General features: G+C 35.1%; 1 protein-coding gene across 3 annotated transcripts in view; it reads left to right on the top strand.

Annotated features, from left to right (window-relative positions):
- Positions 1 to 24,359, top strand: part of ATRNL1 (attractin like 1) — an 899,374-nt gene that overhangs the window by 613,355 nt on the left and 261,660 nt on the right. For all 3 annotated transcript variants that reach the window (XR_011648991.1, XM_058298321.1, XM_058298320.2), the window contains one exon: positions 14,836 to 14,943. Coding sequence is in view for 2 of the 3 variants with exons in the window: in XM_058298321.1 (XP_058154304.1) it covers positions 14,836 to 14,943 (108 nt within the window). In the remaining variant the exon portion in view is untranslated. The remainder of the gene's footprint in view (positions 1 to 14,835; positions 14,944 to 24,359) is intronic.

Below are 24,359 nucleotides of genomic sequence, written 5' to 3'. Positions count from 1 at the left end.
ATGGTAGGAATAGTACATGTATCAAATCTACTTCAATGCCACTCTATACCCAAGAATGGAAGTTTACCTGCTAATTTATTTCATATCTCAAATTATATCTAACTATATTATCTGGCCACATTAAATAATGCTAACACTAAAATGTGTAATGATACACACATAATAAAACTTCAACAACATAGAAATTTCCCAAATTGAATAAAGTCTCTTCATTTTATTGTATTTCCAGAAAATTCCTTAAAATTAAAATATCTATATCTGTTTGTAAGTTAAGTCCATACATAATTTAAATGCAGAATAAGATTCTTATTGTGAGTTTAAAAATTCTTCAAATAAATTCTGAAAAGCATCCTTCAGTATTTCTTATTCTCCTCAGTCTCTCTTTTGTAATTAGTTCACATGATAAAAGGTGACCTTGAGCCTGTGTTCAAACAACATAATTCTAAAGTTCATCCATAGGTCCCTCCCTGGTCCTAAATTGATTCTTTATTTCAGCATATACTTACTGAACATCTGCCATATACCAGGCACTTTTTAGATGCTGATATTTTAACAAAAATATTCCTGTATTCTCAGTGGGAAATAGATGACAAATAAATAGCAAACAAATTATTTAGCCTGGCAGATAGGGGAGAATGGTATGGAGAAAAACAAAGCTGAGAAGAGGAAAGAATGTATATATGTGTGAGTATGTGGTAATGGACCTTTTTTTTTTTAGATTTATTTCTCTCCCCTTCCCCCCACCCCCACCCCAGGTCTCTGCTTTTTGTGTCCATTCACTGTGTGTTCTTCTGTGTCTGTTGGTATTCTTGTTAGTGGTACTGGGAATCTGTGTCTCTTTTTGTTGTGTCATCAGCTCTCTGTGTGTGCCGCCCCACTCCTGGGCAGGCTGCACTTTTTTTTTTCCGCACTGGGTGGCTCTCCTTATGAGGTGCACTACTTGCGCATGGGGCTCCTCTACGTGGGGGACACTCCTGTGTGGCATAGCACTCCTTGCACACATCAGCATTGCACATGGGCCAGCTGCACACAGGTCAAGGAGGCCCGGGGTTTGAATCGCGGACCTCCCATGTGGTAGGTGGATGCTCTATCCACTGAGCCAAATCCACTTCCCTAATGGACCTTTTAAATGGGGCCAGACAATAAGTACAGAATGGAGTTTTATGTAAAGGAAATAGTGCTGACTACCTAAGCCTAACACTTACTATTTAAAGCTCATTCAGGTTCTGTAAGATAGATAGATAGATAGATAGATAGATAGATAGATAGATAGATAGATAGATAGATAGATAGATAGAGAACTGGACATCTTAGTAGGTTAATAACAATAAATATTGTTCCACCCAACAATTTCTAAAGACTTTTTTTTAAATATAATTAAATCCTTGCTTCAGCAATACCTGCTTAAGAAAGGTCACACCTGCATAGTAGAGTTGCCGCATAAGGCCTTGGCCCTTGGTAAAGCCCAACAACCTGTATCTTTGCTGGTTAGGTTGCCCCACCCATTCCTCTCCTAGGGAAGTAGAGAGACTTATTTGGTTTGTAAATTGAGATGAAATAATCAGCATTACTAATAAATGTGACATTATGTCTTCTATTCTTTTATTTTTCAATTTGTTCAGAACCCCAAGTGGATAAGAAGGGACTACTTATTGGGAACCCTATCAAGAACCCAAAAATTCAATAGAGTCATACATTGTTGATTGCTATGTAAGTGTCCATTTCTAGAGAAAGGTCTCTAATCGGCTAAAAAGGGGTTCATTTATTTTCTCTGATCCATTTAACATTTTCATCAACCAAGAAATAATTGGCATGATTATAAAATTTAAAGTTGATGGGCAAATTGGTAGAAGAAAAATATATTGTATTAGAATAAGGGAATTTATTGGTTAAGTACTAAATACATAGAATGTATTTAGTGAGAAGTTAAATGGGCTTGGTAAAGGGAAAATATTATAGGATTAAATATGTTTTGTAAGTAGGACTATACCACGTTAAGTCAATAGATTCAGGAAAACATGTAACATTCAATATGTGAAGCAGACAAGAAACAGAGGAAAGAGCTACAAAGTTCTTGGGTACATTTTTGGCACCATGAGATTAAATGAGCCTAGAAAACCATCAGCAGTTTCTTAGAGCCTGGCTACAGCTGAAGTGTATAGGACCTCTGTCATTTGCCCCAGGTTTGGGGCCTACATCTCACACTATATGTATTCATGAAACAAAATTTAGAATTCAACAACATATCCAAAAGCTGTACTTCAGGAGAGGGTCTAGTGAGGAATTTGGGTAAGTTTTTGCAGTGGACAAAAGATGATTATCAAGGTTTAAAAATAAAAGACAATATTCTTAGTCTGCTAGCTAGCAAAATTCTTAGGTACCACGGACCTGTAGTATCCAAGAGTGGATGTAGTCTGTGAAAACAAGCTGAAAGTTTGTAAATCCATATGTTTTATCTGGTCTACCTTTTTACATCACTACAAGGAGGGTACCCTGGAATATGGCATGGCAGAAGTCATTCTCTTGGTGGCTTTTATGGTTTGCCCTGGATCACTAGCAAGCTTGCTGCCTTGATTGTTTTTCTTTGCCATCAACAGATGTTGACCTGGTCAAGGAAGTAGAATAGGCAATCAACATGAATGATAATATAGGGAGAGAGAACTAATACATTGTAAGTACATAGATTCAAAAGAATTCTGCACTAAGAGAAAAATAGGTAGAACAACAACAACACATAAAAAATTAAATAAATACAAATGTGAAGTTCTGAATTTAGTTTAAAAAATTTACTCATAGGGAAGCGGCTGTAGCTCAATGGATAAGAGCCTGTTTCCCTATGTACAAGGTCCCAGGTTCAATCCCTGGTACCCCCTAAAAAAAAAATAATTCATAGAAATACTAAGTACGGAAGACTTGTCTTGATTAAAGTTCTTGTGAGAACAGTTCTGTCTTACTCAGGAGATAATGCATAAACTCCTTGAGGTCAGCAGAACTATGCTTCAAATCTTTTTATGCTAGTGCCCAGCCTGTTCCTAGAACATTGGAATATTCAGTAAATGTTTGTTGCATAAACAGTGAATAAAAAATGTTAAGATATTGGAATGTTTAACTTGAAGACATGAGAAAAAATTTAAATATCTAATGTATATTTGAAGGAATTTTAGTAAATAAGATTAGAAGTATCCTTTATAACCTTAATGGTCCACAAAGAGCCCCAAAATGTGAGCTTTTGTTCAATATAATAAATTTTCTAACAAGGTTGTAAATATTTCAGGGGAAATTACTGCTTTGCTAAAATGTGATTCTTTTGCTAGATGTATTCAAAGATACTAGATGACCATGTGTCAGAAAACTCATAGCATAATTGACCATGCTTTAATGGGAATATTAAACTAAGTCCCCTCTAGCATTCCTTCCGACTTGGAAAATGAGCTATTGCAATGAGTCTGTTATGACCACTGAGTGTTTCTAACGTCCTGATTTTTGTGGTTTACCGGACTCCTCCAAGTACGAGAGAGGCAATTATATTGGTCATGAGTAATCTATACTACACCAAACTGTCCTTAACATTTTAAAATTTTGAATGATTGAAATTACTTTTATTTACTTTTAAAATATGTTTATATCATGTTTTCTTTCACAAAAGATTGAAAGCAGAAAAGACTGCATATTTAAATCTCTCACATTGATTCATCAATGAACAACACCATAGGCTTCTTCCAATAGGGACTTAAAAAATTTTTTTTAATTGAAGTATATCATTCATACATGAACATATATAAACAATAAGTGTATAATAAAAGTTGTGAACGTACAAAATATACATGCATAACATCATACAGTGGTCCCAATAGAGAATTTCATGATCATCATAGCAGGTTTCCTACTTCATAAAGGAACATTTCCCAAAAGATTCATTTTTAGAGTTCCTCAATATTGAACTGAAAAGGACTCCATTAGCTAATAGCAAAATCATCACATTTTTCTTAGAAGAAAAAATAATTTAAAAATATTAAGAGGAACAGGGCAGTGTTTTGGTCATGTATGCCTCCAGGAAGATTTACATACCTCTTGAAGAACATGAAAATTATTGTCACAAATTACTTAAGTGTTCAACACGAAATCCTTGTACAGTAAATGAAAAAACTACCTAGATTATATTGCATTTAGAATTTCTTATACTGTTAGCTAGCATTTTGTGGTTTAGAATTGTATCTTGAGATTTGTATCAGTTTCCTGAATCGGTGGCAGGGCTTTCTTTAGTATTTTAATACTTAAGGGAAAAAATACTGAATGATTGATCTTAGCTTTATTGTAACAAGACCTTTCAGTCATAAATTACTGACACACAAGCAGGAGTCGATATGCCATTTCTATTGTAATCAGCTACTTTTATATTTCTACCCATCAAGGTTGACTTGGTCAAATTGTGTACCTCCTGGATGTAAAAGACACAGCATTAATTTGCTCTTCTTGAGAGTACAGCAAGCATTTCTCTCACAACCTAGTAAAGTGTTCCACAACATGACTGTGAGGGTATTCTATGTGGAAAATTTGTTGTTGTTTTTTTAAGTGCAAGTTTCAAAATTCGAAATTACCCACATTCCTTCCAATTTTTGCTCTTTGAGGAGTAATACGTATTAAGCATCCATTCTGGAGATCTAACTTTTAAATGACCTTTTCAGTACTTATCCTTTTCCTCATTTTGATTTGCTCAGATAAATTACAACCACCTGGCCTTTTATTTTAAAGCAGGTTACATACAAAATTGACCTTTTGATACTTAGTGAGAGAACAAAGTCCATTGTACATGAGATTAACTGCTGTTGCTATTTTCTGGGTTGGTTATATTTTAAATAATCTTATTTGAGGATGGTAAACCCTTTTTCTTGTGCCTGTTTGTTCCTGACACCATAGGAGTGAACTCTCTGAGCAATACCAAGATAAGTTATGTTCTAAAATATGATGAATCTAATTTATTTAGATCCTGTGCACCTGATGATTAATATATGTAATTTCGATTGTCTTAATCTTGCTGAAGCCACTCTTGTACTTTGACTGGTCTCCACCTCCTCACCACCTTGCTTATGAAGATTCAGCCTTCTTTCTGTTTCTTGGATAAGCTCAGCCGAGCTTCCCAGGACCTTTGCACTTCCTGTTCCCTCTGCCCAAAATGTTTTTTTCTGGCTTCCTTTATTTCCTTTACCTAATGTTCTAATTGCTCCCCTCCTTTTTTTTTTTTTTTTCGGTCTCTGTGTAGTTAGGCTGGGCCATTTGACCATTCCTAGAAAATGATGTAATTCACTTCTGGGCTGAAACAGTGAAAAGCCCATACATGAATCACTACTCTCTCCTTTGCCGTGATACCAGAGGAAGCCTGGGTTTGAGATGGGAGGGTTACAAGTCTGAAGCAGCCTATAATGCTGAGTTACCATATGCAGAATTACCTAGACCTGCAGAAGATTTTGTATAAGCAAGAAGTAAACCCTTCTGTGTTAAAAACCACTGAGCTTTTGAGGATGTTTATAACCACAGTGTAGCATTTCTATTCTGAGTATGCAAGGTTTCAGGTCAAACGTGGTTTCTCAAGAGACCTCTGTAACTACCCTATCTAAAGCACTTCCTCCTCCTGTTACCCCTCTGTACTTATATTATTTTAGGCCTTTCATAGCAATTTTTCCATAATATTTTTATTTTTATATATGAATATATGTTGAATAAACAAGATTTCTATATGCTGTTAATTATAGTTTATCAGTGCCCGTGGTAATCTTTAACAATAAGTGATAAGCATTTCATTTTTTTTTATTTTAAAGGCAACAGTGCCTAACAACAAAACAAAACATAAACTGCCTTGCAAAGGCCCATTGTATTTCCTATTGCTCCTAAGGAAGGATAATCTATAGCAGAGTTTTAAGACTTTTCTAGGTTACTTCATTTTGCATGATTTCTTTTATCTTCAAGTGATACCATCTTTGGCAAAGGCTGTATCAGTGATGCCATCCATGTCAATAAAGAAAGGATTAAGAATCCAAATTGCAATTTCAAAATGGCCTGAGGTAACCTTCAAAAAACTTCTGAATTATTTTCAGATTTTTGCCCACTAAGAAATAATAAGGCTTTGTTGTTTTCAACTCCAGACTACATAAATACTTCTTCCAATATCAGATATTTCTCACAGTTGTTTGCCTCCAGTCTCCTGGTAAATTGTCCAGAGAGTCCCTGATATTTATTAAAAGCATGGAAAAGCTAGCTGAATGAAATCAGAACAGTCATCTTATTAATCAGTTGCTAGGAAAGTATTTGGCAAATAGTAGGAGCTCAGTAAAACTTTGTTGAATTCATGAATGATTACAGCCAAAGTAAATCAAGACACTAAGGAACTCTCAATCAAATTGTTCTTAAAATGCACTTTTATTTTTTAAAAAGTAAAGAAAAGAAACTTCTGCCCAGAGTTTTAGTCTAACTCGTAAAGTCTCATCTTGAAATGCCAAGTAAAGAAAAACTTCGGAATCTACTTCCAGTCCTTGAAGAAATCTCTTGATGATGCAATAAGACTTTACTGAGAATTATTTTTATTGCTAATGCATGAAGGGATGTATCACATGACATACAGAGCTTCTTTTCTTAGTACAGCATAATGACGTATGTTGCCAAGTATCAGATAAAAACAAATATACACAGGTATAGCATCAGTATAATCATTTTTTTAACTTGGAAAATCAACTATTTACTATTTTGAAGATATAAATTATTTTCTTCGGAAGAGGGTTTACAAATTGGAATTCTTCATGAATTCCAATTAATTAATTAATGTAGTCAGCAGGCATATAGTTGATGAAAAAGAGGAATTAGCTATCCTGATACATATTAGTATTTCATTTCGACTGTGAATATAAGGAAATTTTCACATGAAGGTGAAGCCAAAGCCAGCTCTGCAGTTGGAGGAGGGAGGGAAAGGGATTACAGCTGCTTTGGCGCCAAAATTTGAAAGTCGTGCCAAGTGAGGGCTGCACCAAAGTGAGGGCAGGACCAATTATGAAAAGCAGTGCCAAGCCTCCTGAATGTAGAGAATGGGAGTGGTGACTCAGAGCAGGAACCCACCTAAATTAATTAGACTTCCTGAATAGGCTGTAACACCTGAAGAACTCAATCGATGGGGAATAGGGAGGGACCTGCATGTTAGGTTTAGGGAATAGATGCCATTGTTTCTTGCTGTTTGGCATGTCAGTCATTTTATCCAGGTCATGTGCCCGTTTTTGAAGATCGTTAATAAAGTTCTTTCTCCTCCACAATCAGGTGAGCTTTTGGTCTCTTACAGGTGCAGCTTTCTTTCTAACAAGGAGAAATGATAAAGCTACTAATTGTTTCATAATTTTTTTCAAAATATTCAAAGAAGTGCTAACAAATATTAGCAATTTCTGGAGTGGATATAGCTTCACTTTCTTTGTTTGCACTAATCTACAAACCAACTTGATATTTCCACACCAAATGGCCTTATTAAAGTCTACCCAAAGATATGAAGCTCTACTAATTTCATAAGCAACTTTGTGAGATGCTTCAAAGATACAGTTTTTTCATTTGGAAAAATTCAATTTTGGTAAAGTTCTATCCATTTTAAATTAAAACTGTTCTCCATGAAGATTTATACTGACTGAAATATATAGACAATTGTCAGTTGCCAGGTGCTCCTTTTACATTTTCTTGGCTTCAAACTTCAAGTGTGAAGAATCATGCCATGTAAGAACTACTACTGATTTGGGCTTTCATAATGTTTAACTCAGAATACATAACCATGAATAAATATAGCATATTCAAGATCTCTTATTCTTTCTTTAGTTTGACCTTTCCTAAATTAAGCTATACAAAGACAGGCCATATTTATAATATCAAGATACATTTTCTTTAATTCAATATCAATAGAAAGTTTTTGAAGACCTTACTATATGGAAATAATAGCAATGCTATCTAGGCATATAAGTTTTGCCATTCTGCTCTTGTTAATAATAACAATTTTCAGAGTTTAGTGGGGCTTAATTTACATGGGTGTTTATAATCTAAAATCAATATGTAAAGACAAAAATCATTCAGTATAAAGTATGGGTGACCTTGTATATATGACCTTATGAACCCAAAGTTTGAGAACAACTGAGCTGAAAGAAAGGAATAAAAAGAAATTTTAGAAATTTCTGCCTTTAAGATAATGTTCAAGTTGTTGACTAGAAAATAGAGAATTGTATAGAATTCTAAAGTAAATATAAAAGTTTTGCTTATTTTCAGGATTGACTCCAATTTGTTTTACTTATAAGCATTAATACATGTTGATAGATTTGTTTGTTGTAAGAATTTAAGAAAATAGTGCAGTTAGTTTGGTTCTATATGAGGGGCAGTTAGCTTCTAAAGACAGTAATAAGTTAAATGATTGAATTCACTGAAATGTTTTTTTTTTATTACCCCCCCCCCCCCGCCCCTTTGCAGCTTGCTTGGTGTCTGCTTTCTGTGTCCATTCGCTATGTGTTCTTCTGTGTGTCTGTATTTATTTTTCTTTATCCCCCTCCCCACCTTTGCGGCTTGCTTCTTGTTTGCTCTCTGTACCCCTTTGCTGGCGCTCCTCTGTGTCTTCACTTGTCTCCCTTTTGTTTGGTTGCATCACCTTGCTGAGTCAGCTCTCCGCAGTGTGTGGGCGAGCCTGCCTTCACAAGGAGGCTCTGGGATGTGAACCCAGGAACTCCCATATGGTAGACAGGAGCCCAGCTGATTGACCACAGCCACTTCCCCACTGAAATGTTTTTTTTTTTATAAAGAGCTTTTTTTCTTTTTTTTTTAAGAAAAGTATCACTGGTTAGTGCCAGGTTCATTGCCTTTCTAACACTCACCTTTTTGCCCTTTAGAGGTGAGTGGTCTACAGGGAAAGAATCTTGGCCTAGATCAGGGGTTCTTAACCAGAGGCCTGTGAGCTGTAATTGAAATTAAATTAAAAAAACATATTCTTGTGGGGACATGATGGTTCATGTGTGTTATATTTATTAAATAATGTACAATATAGTGTGGACTTAGTGAGGGCTTCGTGGTTTTCACCTGACTGGCAAAGAGGTAAGTGGAACAAAAGAAATTAAGAACCCCTGACCTAGAGAATCTGTGAGGTCCCTTCTTGATCTACAAATCTGTGAGTATAAACAAAATCCGTGAAGACTGTGTCTTGGTCATATCAATTATATGATTGTTTTTATCCAAACAAGAGGCCCTCATTTGCTGACATTATTTAATCCTTAATTTGACATTTTATGGATAAATTTTAGATTTAATTTGAGCTGAATTATAATGTATTTATTTTGTTATGATGTATGTAATTGATATGTATAGTCACACATGCCTGTTCACACAGACATTCATGTGTAGTATTTGGACATTAATATATAAGATATCAACATGTTAGAGGAAATATTGAAAGTTATGTTTTAATGGAAGATTTTAAAACATTTTCCATTCGTCCTCTGTCCTCTTTGGTCTGGTAGTAAACTCGATGATAGTAAAAGGTGGGTTTTGGTGTTGGTACATTACTGCTCTAGCAGCCACCCTCACACCCACAGGACGTACCTGGAAAATTTTATATGGCCATTTGACAACTCAGGACAACGTTTTGCTTTCAAATAACGAAAAAATGAATGAGTAAACTTAGTGTTTAGTGGAATCTTCTTAATGATTAAAGCCATTCTTGGACAGTCACTCACATTTGTTTTATTCCTTAGTACCAAAGTTGCAAAAACAACAATTGGCAAAGAAATTTCAAAAGTCACTGGTAGCGAGTATTTTCAGTAAACCTGTGTAATACCTGTCAGGAAGCTATTGAAAATTTTTCACTTTTAGGTAAACAACATAGTTTCAAGGCTAACTTATTCCTAGTAGATCAAAGATTGTAGAGGCGTTGAGAAAAGTGATTGAAGTAACCTGAACAAGGTTGTCCTGCCAAGCCACTCAAGGTGCTAACATCACTGTCTAGGAGGACACTGTCCTCCTAGACAGTGATGTTAGCACCTGTGCTTCACACTGGAAGCAGGAGATTCCTGGTATTCTGAATTAAAGTTTAAGGCTTGTACCTTGCAGATTCAGTTATAAAATGTGATAAAATAACACATTTTCCTAACTCAATGATATTAAAATTATTCCACTTCTCTTTACAACCTCACTCCAGCCTAACATCAAAATAACACAATTGTTTACTTTTATTATTTTGTGTTAAATATTAGTGTTAATAACAGAAATACCATATCACATGTATTGTTGTGTAATCTCTAATTCAGACACTTTGTTTATGTTCACATACTTTGGAGGATAAGACAAATTCTATATATAGAAGGATATATCTTAGTTTTAAAAGTTTATTCATAATTAAAATCAGTTTATAACATGCCTTCATACACGTTCAGATGATAGATTTTTTAACTTTCACTCATTCATTGTTCATTCTTCAAAAGTTATTGACAGTTACTAAGTGCCATGGGGAATAGAACAAATAAAAATAGAATTTTGCCTTAAAGAAGATTAAAGAAAATCATGGCGATATAAAGAAGTAGTGCCAAACTAGTATATCAGTTCATAGGAGGAGTGATCACTTCAAACAGTGGGTGTGGTCGTAGGACATTTGGAGGTGGGGAAGAAGAATGGATGGAACCTAGAAATAAAAGGCATGAGGTAGGAGATATGAAGACAACTGTGGACAGAATTGGTTGCCATTTTGTTTTGTGTGTATGTATGTTTTTAAGTATTATTATCCTAAAATATATTAAAGAATTGTATGAATTTGAAGGGGGAAGGGAAGATGGCTAGTATAATCTTTGGAGAATGATACAATATTTGAAGTAATCATATTGAGTGGGAAAATTATCTGTATTCATATATATATTTGATAGACTAAATATGACTATACCTAGCTGCTGTCATATTTACACATGGATTTTCATACTTTTAAATTCTATTGTTTTTTTTGTAAGGATTTTGAATAGTAAAATAGCTGTCATGGACAACAAACAGTACTTGAACATCTCTTTAATTTTTTATTTCCTTCACAACAATTTGATAGCAGCATGATTATAATTTATTGTTATGATCAATTTGTTCTCTTGGCTTTATCTTTCTGCTGAATAATTGGCAATAGCAGATTAGTTATAAAACAGATACATCTGTTATATGGCTTCTTATGGATATAAAAATGTTGAACCTCATTTTATATTAAAAAAATCCACAATCACAGAATATAAATTGATTTTCAAAATTTAAAAAGTGCTATATATATGTTCTCCTAATTTTCGGGTTGTGTTTTTTATCATCCTGAGTTACAAATATCAGAAAGCAGTTCCAAATCTAATTCATTTTACCACAATCATGACATTTTCCAACTGTCTCATAAATTAGCAACATTTGTTAAAAGGGAGAGTAATAGAGCAAAATGTGTCACTACTGAAGAAAATGGGCCTCTGGTAATTAGTGTGCCATCTTCAAACACATAATTAGTGCTTGAAATTTAACATAATAATTGCACCATTTACTGATGTGTAAATGTTCCTGGCACCAGGCTGAACAGTCTATGTCCACTATCACTTTAACCTTATGGCATAGATATTATTTTTATTCCCATTTTAGAGATAAGGGAAAAAAGGAGCCTTAGAAAGGTATAAGTAACTTGATTATGCCCCAATAGCTAGTAAATAGAGAAGGTGAGATTCAAACCAAGTTCTCCAAGGTGTGTGGTGTAGGTATTATTATTATTCCCACTTTACAGATGAGAAAAATAAAGGCCTAGAGAGGTCTAAACAATTTCATTAACCTCAGACAGCTAGTAAGTGGAAAAATTAGTAATCATACCAAGGTCTTTCTTACTCCAGAGTCTAGCTATTTTACTTCTTAGAGTTCATACTAAATTTTGACAAACTTTATGTTGTAAGCATGTTGATTACATCTCCTTTGTTCTGACATAAAATAGGCAAAGTTTGCAATATTAACTGGGAGAGGAAGGAAAAGCTTTAAGGATAAAGCTGTGAGTCAGAAGTTAATAGCAAAGAGAATTGCACATTTTAGTAGATCCATCACACCAAAGCAAGAGTATTTCAGGAAGAGGTGATTGACCTTTCCTAAATTTCACAGAACGCCTGCATTAGTTTCGCAAATTCGGAAACTCAGCCTATTTCAGCAACAGTCCTCTAATGAGTCCTTAAATGAGTAGCCCCGTGTAAATTCACTTGGCTAATTTCTTATTTGTATGATTTCCTGCATTTTTTCTTGTGCTGTGTCGCAGATTGAATCGTGAACCCCAGTTTGAACAGATTCTTGACCAGGGTCCACATTCAGGTGGGTGTGGGCCATTGTAAATAGAATCTCTTGAAGATGTTACTTCAGTCTCAGTTATGGTGTGACCCAACTGAATCAGGTTGGGCTTCAGTCTGGATTACTGGAGTCCTTCTTAAGCAGAATGAAATTCAGACGTGGAGAAAGAAAGCCAAGGGAAGAAGCTAGAGTAAACAGAGCCTAGAAGAGAAAGAAGTCACTGCCATGTGTATTGATTGCCATGTGATGGAAAAGTCAAGGAACCTCAGGATTGCTGGCCAGCCAGATGATACTGACCCTGGGAGCTGGCAGACCTTCTGGTCTCTGAAACTGTGAGCCAATAAATTCCTGTTGTTAAGCCAAAGCCTTTCATGATATTTGTGATCACAGCCAGGAAACTAAAACATGCCCTATTTTTTTTTTTTTTTTTTCTATTGTAAATTTTACCATGTTCTGTTTTCCAAACTATAGTGTAAAGGTCCTGGACGAGAACAATGTTAACAAAGCTAGGCACATACCCTAGTCAGGAGTCAATTCTTAAAAAGTTGAGACTCAAAGTGCAGAAAGAGCCTGGGATCTTTAAAATACCTTTGCATTCTACTAATACATTTTTTAAAAAACTTAACAAAAGTATCAGTCACTGATCTTTTTTATTATGAGTGTTGGCAGTCACAATAATACATTCTATCCAAGGAACTCTTCTTTGTCAAAAATAGTGCATTTGGGATATTTATGGATTTTCAAAATTATAATTTGTGCTATTGAGCATTCATTGATTACATTTTATAGACCTTTCACTTTTAGGTAAAAGGAAAAAGTAAGATGATGAACTAGAAGCTGTTGTTTTTGTTAAAAATCGCTTCATCCTATGAGATACTATTTATAAGCTGAGGAGAACTAATGCAATGGAGTTTGCTCTATCTGTTAGAAAATTGTGTTTAAACCCAAAGTAGAATTTATAATTTCCTTAACGCTATTGGCAGATTGCTAGTGTTGATGTGTGTGTTTACCAGAGACAAAGAGCGTGATGCTTCTACACTTAGTATCCCTTGGCATTTGAAATAACAGTGTTTGCATTTTGCATAGACATGATCTTCAGATCAATAGGCCACTTGCATTGAGAAAGACACAAACCAGATTCTGTTTACCAGCAGCGGAGTTTTTAATAATATGATTTGAATTTATATTAAAGTGAGTAATTTGCTAGTTTAGACCATATTTATTTTTACTTTGAATATTTTAAGTGTATTGTTATTACTTCAAAAGGAATTATAGTTTAAGAACTTAAGTGATCACTTAGTAACAATTGTATTATTTCCATTCCAGTATTATCACATGCATACTCTCTTTTTAATAATAAAAATAAATGGCTTAAGTTATATTTTAAATCTTTTCATGAACACTATAATGTGCCACAGGTACTAAATCAAGAATGTTGAATAATAAACTGCCATCAGGTGTGACTTGTCTTCCTTCATAATCTACAAGAGAATTTTATGAATGATGCATGACAGTGCTACATGTGTTTACAATCAAAGACATCAAAGTAGTTAATGTTTTAAGTTAATGCCAGTGAATCTTTAAAAGTCCTGTTCAAGGCTTTTGCCTTTATTTAAAGAAAAGATATCCTTCTCATTTGAAAAAGTATTTAATTGCATTGCTCAATCACTTTTAATATTTAATAACAATTTTATTAGCTGTAATGAATGAGAGGGGCAAGATTTGCAATATCTAGTGATGGCATCAATCTTTTCTTATCATGACTAAATGAATATTATAATTACAAAGAGATACAGAAATATAGATTAGCTTGGTGGTTGATTAAGACTTGCTCATTTATTGGGTTTAGTTTGGGAAAATCCCAGAAAAGCCACAACGAGACAGAAGCAAATATCTGGAGGTGCTTGGAAATCCTGGTACAAAATTTCCACAACCTACTAATCACTACTCATTTTAAAATAATAAACACAGGAGCTTTGAATAAAGGTATAAACATTGCCAATAACGATTCCTACTGGTTCCAAATCAATTGACAGGATCTTGACAAAATATAAGATTTAGTGATGGAAAGGGTATGTTCCTTTAATCTCAATGCAATTTGACAGCTTTTCATTATTTTTCTTAAACACTTTTACTGTTTACTTTCAGCTAAGACAAAAGCATGGATTATTTTGAGTGGGAAAACTTGGCATAGCCATCATCATAATAGCACTTTTTACTTAAGTAATGGCACTCACCTGAGGTTTTCACAGGACTTTTGAGTACATATCATTAGGTCTATTGGGAAGGAGGTCAGGGGGAAAGGTTGTAGCCACCATGCATTTAAAGCCTCTATGGAAATAAAACATAAGCAATGGGGAGAAAGCATTTTTCATCTTTAATGATCTAGATATGGATATGTATGTGAAAAGATTCCTGAACTTTGAGTGCCTTTGTTCAAAACTGGAACCTGATATTGTTGAATTTGATTTTTAAAAATCTATTTTAAAGCAAATCATTTTTAACCCCCTCCAGCAATTGCTTCGAGAACGACAGCAGATGGCCAGCCGTCCCTTTGCTTCTGTTGATGTAGCACTGGAAGTAGGAGCCGAACAAACAGACTTTCTGCGTGGGCCATTAGAGGTAGGAACAGTGGTGCTGAAAGGGGAGCGTTGTGATTTGCATATTTGTATAGCTTCTCTAATCTGCATCTGCTTCTGAAGCCAAACCGAGTCTGATTATCTAGAGTTGACAAGAATTAGCTACATGTTATGCCATTTTCAAGGCACCTAGTTTTAATAGTATGACATGAGCTGTAACAAAAGCCACTGGAGAATCTATTAGTCTAGGCAAGAGTGACATGACAGACTGCTCACCTGGCAGCCTTTCCCTGACAGATAGGAGCTGACGGAATTTAAGATATGAGCATGATGAAAGAAGCAAAACACCTATATTTAGTCCTTGTAGTTTCCTGTGCCCCTAGTTAACAGTTAAAATCAATCTTTATTTAAAAAGTTTACAATAAAAGACATGAGTTGCATTTAAATTAGATAGTTTCTTTTTTAAGGTTAAGTACAGAATGTAGTGAATATTTTCATGTGTGGTTAATGGCTGCATTATTGCATTTCTTCACTGCAAATGCTGAAATAAAGTAGAGTGAAACAAATCATTAAGTACTAGTAAATGTCATATTAGAATCATGAAATAATGCATGAAATGATTTTTTAAAATTTTAATTGCATTTAATAGAGAATTTATGGGTTTACAGAACAATCATGCATAAATTGAGGATTCCCATATACCACCTTATTGTTAACCCCTTGTGTTAGTATGGTACATTTCATAACCTTGATGAAAGCACATTTATAAGTGTACTTTCACCTATAGTCCATGGTTTAACTTAGGGTTCACTGTGTATTGTGCAGTTCCATGGATTTTTTCACATTTTTTTTCTAGTAACATATATACAACCTAAAATATCCCCTTTTAATAATATTCAAATATATGTCAGTGCTGTTAATTAGCTTCACAGTATTTTGTTATCATCACAATCAGTTATTACCAAAGCTTTTCAATGATATGAAATAGAAACTCTTACTCTATGAGTTTGATTATTCTAGTTATTTCTCATATCAGTGAGATCATACAATGTTTGTCCTTCTGTGATTGGCTTACTTCAATCAATATTATTTGTTCAAGTTTCATCCATGTTGCCTGAGGTATCATAACTTCATTCATTTTTATGTCTGATTATTCCACTGTGTGTATATACCACATTTTGTTTATCCATTCATCGATTGAGGGACACTTCTTTTGGGTATACACCTAGAATTGGGATTGCCAGGTCGTATGTTAATTCAATACTTACCTGTCTGAGGAATTCCCAAACTGTCTTCCACAGTAACTGCACCATTGTAAGTTCCCATCAACAATTAATGAGTGTTCCTACTTCTCTACATCCTCTCAAACATTTGTAATTTTCCATTTTTTAAATAGTACCGGTTCTGGTGGGAGTGAAATGATTTCTTCTTCTGATTTTGATATGCATTTTCCTACTGACTAATAATATTGAACATCTTTTCATGAACTTTTTGATCATTTGTACATCTTCTTTGGATAAATGTCTGTTCAAATCTTTTGCCCAATATTAAAATTGGGTTGTCTTTTTGTTGTCGAGTTGAAGGTTTACTTTATATATTCTAGATATTAAATGCTTATTGGATATGTGGTTTCCAAATAGTTTCTGCTATGGTGTAAGTTGTCATTTTACTTTCACAGTAAAGTCTTTTGAGGCACAAAAGTTTTTAATTTTGATGAAGTCCCATTTATCTGTTGTTTCTTTTGTTGTTTTGCTTTGGGTGTGAAGTCTAAGAAATCATTGCCTAACACAGGGTTCTGAGGTGCTTCTCTACATTTTCTTCTAGGAGTTTTATAGTTCTGGCTCATATATTTATGTCTTTAATCCATTTTGAGTTGATTTTTATATATTCATTTGCAAATGCAATCCACTTTCCCCAGCAATGGTAAATGACACTATTCTATCCCAACTGAGTGGTCTTTGCATGCTTGTCAAAAATCAGTTGGCCATATATGTGAGGGTTGACTTCTGAACTCTCAGTTCAATTCCATTGGTCTGTATGTCTGCCCTTGTGCCAGTTCCATGTTGTTTTAATTACTCTGGCTTTGTAATAGGTTTTAAGATCAGTAAGTGTGAGTCCTCCAACTTTGTTCTTCTCTTACAAGATGGTTTTGGCTATTCAGGGCCTCTTATCCTTCTCAATGAATGATTGGCTTTTCCATTTCTGAAAAAATGTTGTTGGAATTTTGATTGAGATTGGGCTGCCTCTATAAATTGCTTTTGGGTAAAATTGCATTCTTAACAATATTTAGTCTTCTAATTCATGAACACGAAATGTCTTATTTATTTAGATCTTCTTTGATTTATTTTAGCAATGTTTCAAGACCTCTGTGTAGTCCATTACATCCTTGGTTTGCTTTATTCCTAGGTTTTTCTTTTAATTAGTATTTTAAAGGGATTTTTTTTCTTGATTTCCTCCTCCAATAGCTCATTACTAGTATATAAAAACAGTACGATTTGGGGGATTTATCTTATACCTCACCACTTTGCTGAATTCATTTGTTAGTTCTAGGAACTTTGTTTAGGATTTTTCAGAATTTTCTGAATATGGGATCATGTCATCTGCTAATAGGGAAAGTTGTACTTCTTCCTTTCCAGTTATGATGCTTTTTAATTCTTTTTACTCCTAAGTGCTTTGTCTAGAACTTAAAGTATAATGTTGAATAACAGTGGTGACAGTGGGCATCGTCTTGGTCATCATCTTAGAGGGAACACTCTCAGTCTTTTACCATTAAGTGAGAGGTAGCTAGGGGGTTTTCATATATTCCCTTTGTCATATTGAGGAAGTTTTCTTCAATTCATAGTTTTCTAAGTGTTTTTTTTTTTTTTCTCAAGAGTGGGTGCTGAATTTTGTCCAGTGCTTTTTCTTTGTCAATTGAGATTGTGGTTTTTTTCCCCACTTCAATTTGTTAAGGAGATGTTTTACATTAATTGATATTTTTATGTTGAACCATCCTTGCATATCTGAAATCTTTTATTTTTCTGTTTTGGAAGTTCCTTTACTTAAAACCTTATAGTATAGTACAAACAGATACGTTAAGTCCATTTGGCCTCTACACAACGAACATTTTCAGAGTTTATGATATATTCTTCAAGTTATTCCACACAAAACTTTTTATATAGAATGTTTTCAACTATATTAATGATTTAAAAACAGTTAAGTACAACAACACAAAAACAGTGAATCTTCCTCTCTTTAGGAGGAATGTTTTTCTGTGGAGGCATGCTGTTTAAACATCTACAGTATCAATTCTAGGTGATCTAGGACAGTCTCTTCCTTTTTTTGTTCTGAGATCCTCTCGCCCTGATGTTCAGCTAGAGTCTCTCCCATTTACAGCACCACATTCTCCACAGTATGAGTATTAAAAGGATCCCCTTCTAGTTTCCCCATGTGTCTTCTGATTTCTGCAGTCTCCTTATGCACCTTTGCATAGCAATAGCCACAAAGGATGTGCTTCTGTTTCAGGTGATCACATTCAGGACAAAAGTCTATATTATTCTTCACTTTAATAAGCTTCTGAGGGTTTCTGCTTCTACAGCAGTTAACTTCAATACTGCATCTGTTTGGGGGAGCTGCTGTCCAAAAGATACTGTACAAAAAAGCTGGAAATCTCCTTACTTCCACTGACCTCGTTTGTGGGTCCTACAAATATGGCAGGTCCCAATTCTTTTAAATGTGCTGTTGGATTCTTTTTGCTAGCATTTTGCGGATGAGTTTTGCATCTATACTCAAAAGAGTTATTGGGATAATTTTAATTTCTTTTGGTATTTTTTTTAAAAGATTTATTTATTTATTTATTTATTTATTTATTTATTTCTCTCCCCTCTCCCCGCCCCAGTTGTCTGTTCTCTGTGTCTATTTGCTGCGTCGTCTTCTTTGTCTGCTTCTGTTGTTGTGAGCGGCATGGGAATCTGTGTTTCTTTTTGTTGCATCATCTTGTGTCTTTTGGTATTTTTATTTGAACTTTGGTAGAAGGGTGATATTGGCCTTTTAGAATAAACTAAAGAGTGTTCCCTCATTTCAGTTTCTTGGAAGAGTATATGCAGGATTGGAATTAATTCATCTTGGAATGTTTGGTAAAATTCACCTGTGAAGCCATCTTGTTCTTGACTTTGTTATATAAATATATATATATATATATATTTACACTGAAGTATATCATTCATATATGAACATATAAAAACAATAAGTATATAATAAAAGTTGTGAACTTACAAAATAAACATTCATAACATCATATAAGAGTCTCATATATCACCCCTCCACCAACACCTTGCATTGTCGTGAAACAATTTTTTTTAAGATTTATTTTTTATTTATTTATCTCCCCTTCCCCCGCCCAGTTGTCTGCTCTCTATTTGCTTTGTGTTCTTCTGTGACAACTTCTATCCTTATCAGTGGCACCAGGAATCTGTGTTTCTTTTTGTAGCGTCATCTTGTTGTGTCAGCTCTCCGTATGTGCAGCACCATTCTTGGGCAACCTGCACTTTCTTTCACGCTGGGTGGCTCTCCTTACAGGGCACACTCCTTGCACATGGGGCTCCCCTACCCGGAGGACACCCCTGGGTGGCACAGCACTCCCTGTGTATGTCAGCACTGTGCATGGGACAGCTCCACATGGGTCAAGGAGGCCCGGGGTTTGAACCATGGACCTCCCATGTGGTAGGTGGATGCCCTATCCATTGGGCCAAGTCCGCTTCCCTGTGAAACATTTTTAATAAACTATGCAAGAGCATCATCAATATATTACTACTAACTATAGCCCATATCTTACATTTGGTGTATAACCCACCCTATTATTTTTTTAATACATTTCATTACAGAGGTTGTGGACTTACAAAATAATCATGCATGTGTGTAGAATTCTCTTGGGAGGATTTTGATTACTGATCCAATCTCTTTACTTGTTATTACTTTAAGGTATTCTATTTCTTCCTGAGTAGTGTAGGTATTTTGTGTGATTCTAGAAATTGTCCATGTCATCTAGGTTATCTAATTTGTGGTGTACAGTTGTTCATAGCTTCCTTGTTTGGTATTTTTTAGTTCAGTGGGGTTGGTATAATGCCCCCTTTATCGATAATTATTTTAATTGCTCATGTCCTTTCTCTTTTTCTCTTTTTCTCTTTTTCAATCTACCTAAAGGTTTGCCAATTTTATTGATCTTTTCAAAGAAGCAACTTTTGGTTTTGTTGATTCTATCTTTTTAATTATCTATTTCATTTTTTAATCCCCTCTAATCTTTTAATTTCCTTCCTTCTGCTTCCTTTGGGTTTAGTGTGCTTTTCTTTCTATTTCTTCCAGCTTTGGGGTTAGGTCTCTGATTTGAAACCTTTCCTCTTTCTTAAATATAAGCATTTAGAGCTATTAAATTTCCCGTTCAGTACTGTCTTTGTTGCATCCCATAAATTTTGGTATGCTGTATTTTCATTTTCATTTGCCTCAGGATATTTCCTAATTTCCCTTGTACACTTCTCCTTTTTAAATTTTTAAATTTTTAATTTTTCAAAAGAAGCTTTACATTACATAAATGTTACATCAAAAAATATAGGGGATTCCCATGTACCCTACCCAATTGAATACATTGTTTAATTTCCACATTTGTGAATTTTCCATTTCTCCCTCTATTATTGACTTCTAGCTTCATTATTCCATTGTGATCAGAGAAGAAACATTGTATGATTTCATTTATTTTTTAAAATGTATTGTAAATTGTTTTGTGACCTAACATATGGTCTGTCCTGAAGATTGAGCCATGTACACTCGAGAAGAAGACATATTGCTGGGTAGAGGGTTCTATATATGTCTGTTAGGTCTAGTTGCTTTAGAGTATTGTTCAAAACTTGTTTTTCCTTACTGATCTTCTGTCTAGATGTTCTATCCATTATTGAAGGTGGTGTATTAAAGTTTCCTACTATTAATGTAGAACCATCAATTTTTCCCTTCATACCTATCAGTATTTACTTCATTTATTTTAGGACTCCACTATTAGGTGCATATGTAATTATAATTTTTACATCTTTTGAATTGACTCCTTTGTCAACATATAATTATTGTCTTTTTCACTCATGAAAGTTTTTGACTTAAAGTCTGTTTGATCTAATATTAGTATACCTACCCCACTCTCACTTGGTTGCTACTCACATGGTAAATTTTTCCCATTCTTTCTCTTTCAACCTACTTATGTCTTTGAATTTAAGGTGAGTCTCTTGTGAACAGCATATAGTTGGGTCATGCTTTTAAATGCATCCTGCCAATTTGTGCCTTTTAACTAAAGAGTCAAATCCATTCATATTTAGACTCACTTCTGATCATACAGGACTTTCATCTGCACGTTGCTATTTACTCTTCAAAAATCTTATACATTTTTTTGTTCCTATTTCTTTCATATTTATTTGCTTTTTTTTTTTTTTTTTTTTTTGTTTTGTACCGTATTGAGCCCCTCTCATTTCTACCTGGGTATATTTTCCTTGTGGTTTCCATGGTGTTAAAAATCAACAGCCTAAATATATAACAATCACATTTGATTTGATACCAACTTGACTTCAATAGTGTATATATACACTGTTCCTAAACCTCTCCATCTTGTTACAAATTATATTTTTATCAATGTATATCCAGAACTATAGATGTATTATTAATTTTTATGAATTTGCTATTTAGCACCTGTAGGAAGTAAGAAATGGAGTTACATACCAAAAAATATAATGTTAGTGTTACTGGCATTTGTAATTACCCAAAAGGTTATCTTTACTTCAGGTCATTATTTCTCCATGCCTCTTTGAACCACAGTCTATTGTCTTTCCTTTCAATCCAAAGAAGTCCCGGTAGCATTGCTTGTAGGGAATATCTAGTGACAACAGATTCCAGCATTTGCTTATCTGTTAATTTCTTACGTTGTATTGGAAAAGAAGACTTACCTGAAAGAAAATTCTTGGTTGGCATTTTTTTATTTTACCACATTTAATATTTCAACCCACTGCTTCTTTGCCTTTATGGTTGGTGATGAAAAATTGGCACTTAATCTAATTTGGACTCCCTTGTACATATTAAATTGCTTTTCTTTTGCAGCTTTCAGAACTCTCCTTATGCTTTAAATTTGACAATTTGATCAGTATGTGATGGGAGGTATTTTTCTTTAAGTTTATCCTGTTTGGTGTTTTCTGGAATTCTTGGATGTGTATATTCATCTCTTTTGTTTAGTGTGGGGTGTTTCCTTTTTTTTAATTTTATTTTGAAAGAAACTTTAGATTACATTAATGTTACATAGAAAATATAGGGCAATTCAACATATACCTCACCCCCCGCCCCCCGACATTTTCCAACATTAACATTATCTTTCATTAGTGTGGTACATTTGTTACAATTGATGAACACATATTGAAGCATTGCTACTAGCCATGGTCTATAGTTTACACTTTACACCACATAATTTTATAGGTTTTGACAGAATGTATAATGGCCTGTATCCATCATTGCTATGTCATGGCAGACAATCAATGTCCCAAAAATGTCTCATGTTGCACCAATTCTTTCTTCTCCCTCCCCTTAGAACCTCTGGTGTCCACTGCCTTTGTATCAGTGATACAAGTTCTTCCATTGCTAGAATAATAATAACTCTACTTTAGTCCATAGTTGCACTTCCCCCTTATGTTTGTTCTTTCCTCAATCTTGAGGATTTGGGGATGTTGATGCCCACTCTGTTTGTAAATAAGAGGGAGCTTAGATCCAATGGGGTGGATGGATGGAACTGCCTTGCTGCAGTTGTAGATACTTTCTGTTTGGGGGGATGGGTGTTGAACATTATCATCCTTTTGTTAGTTGTCTGGGCAAGTTTGATGAACTGGAGAGTAGGTGTTAAAACTCTGCTGAGATTCAGTGCTCAGTCAGCATATGAACAGACCAAAGATTTAAGTCTCTGGGACATATATTTAATGAGTATACTGCTACATATAGGTTCAAATAAAAGGGGCAGAAGAAAGACAAACAAGATGGCAGCAGAGTAAGGAGCTCCAAGAGTCAGCTCATGCTACAAGGCAGTAATCACACAGAGCTATCTAAAGCACCTGTTTGGGGGCTCCAGGAGATCAGAAGAGCATCCTGCAACTTCCTTGAAAGAATGGAAGGAATAGACTGCCCATCTGCAGAGAAGATTCGTGAGTAGAGCACACCAAACCACAGTGGCCAGTGCCCATACTCCACTGGTGGTATAAACCACCTCGGGAGATATTCTGCAGTTGGAGTTGGAATCCCCATTTCCCAAAAACAGGGAGGAAGAGACAGTTGGGCACCAACCTCAGCTATTGATTAGTAAATTCAGCTGGCTAAAGTATAATCCTAAGAACAGCTAAAGTTTGAACCTGTCCAAGTCAGAAAGAGGCCAGTAGCCACCATTTTGATTCCACCACTGGTGTGAGGAAAAGCCAAGCTGATATAAAATCACAGAGCTCATAGCCATATAAACTCATTTTTCCTTTCTATTTCCCCTTTTTATTCAAGGTTTAACACCTGATATTATATGTAGGCTGAGCTATTCTGCTGGTCTGAGTTGACCCTTTTATTCAAGGTCTTTTTCTAGTTACATCATCAGCTGGTGCTTGGTAATAATCCCTCAGCACCAGGGAGGCTCAGCCCCAGGAGTCATGTCCCACACTGTGGGGAAGATAATGCATTTACATGCTGAGTTTGGGTTTGAGAGTGGCCACTTTTGAGCAACATGGAGGCTCTCAGGAGGTAACTCTTAGGCACTCTGCAGCTCTAGGCTGAGTTCATATTTCAGGCGCACAGGCTTATAAACATAGTCATAAGTATCAAGGGCTCATTGTTGAACCATCCTTCTTTATTGGTCTTTGCCATTGCACTTGGGGGATTGTTGCTGTTTCATTGGCGAACGTGATAGAGCTCCCCTGGCTAGGAATTCAGCACTCCTTCAGTTGTTGTTTTTAACTGTAACCACTATGAAAATATCCAAACATTTTTATGTATCCTGTATACATGCTCTGGAGAACTCCCTCCCAACCTTGTGCCCCCCATCAATAATACCCCACACCAATGTTCCTCCCCTGCCATAGCTGAACCTCTCTGTGGTCCAAAAACTTCTTTAAAAAATGAAGCCTAATATATTGCCAAGTTCCATTAATAGTAAAATGAAATATAGTAATGTGTTTAAAGGCAGCAGGGTCCCAGAGACAGCCAAAGTAGATACAACCCCAGGTGCTGGTTCTCCTGAGGGCTACAGAGACCCACAGGTTCTATGGTCATGAAAGATGGCTCTGGAGTTCAGTGCCATGTCAGTCGGCACTACTTTGGAGTTTGCATTCCTGAATGTGATGGAGTTGGACTCAGATGTGACTTTTCTGCATATGCCTCTTCTGTCACTTTTACTGAACCTGTGGTTGGCCCTAGGGTTGGTGTATACTCAGG

This window comes from Dasypus novemcinctus, chromosome 6 (genome assembly GCF_030445035.2).
Source record: "Dasypus novemcinctus isolate mDasNov1 chromosome 6, mDasNov1.1.hap2, whole genome shotgun sequence".
In the NCBI taxonomy this organism is placed as follows: Eukaryota; Metazoa; Chordata; class Mammalia; order Cingulata; family Dasypodidae; genus Dasypus; species Dasypus novemcinctus.
Note: the sequence above shows the minus strand (reverse complement) of the source record. Positions and strands in the feature narration are given on the sequence as shown.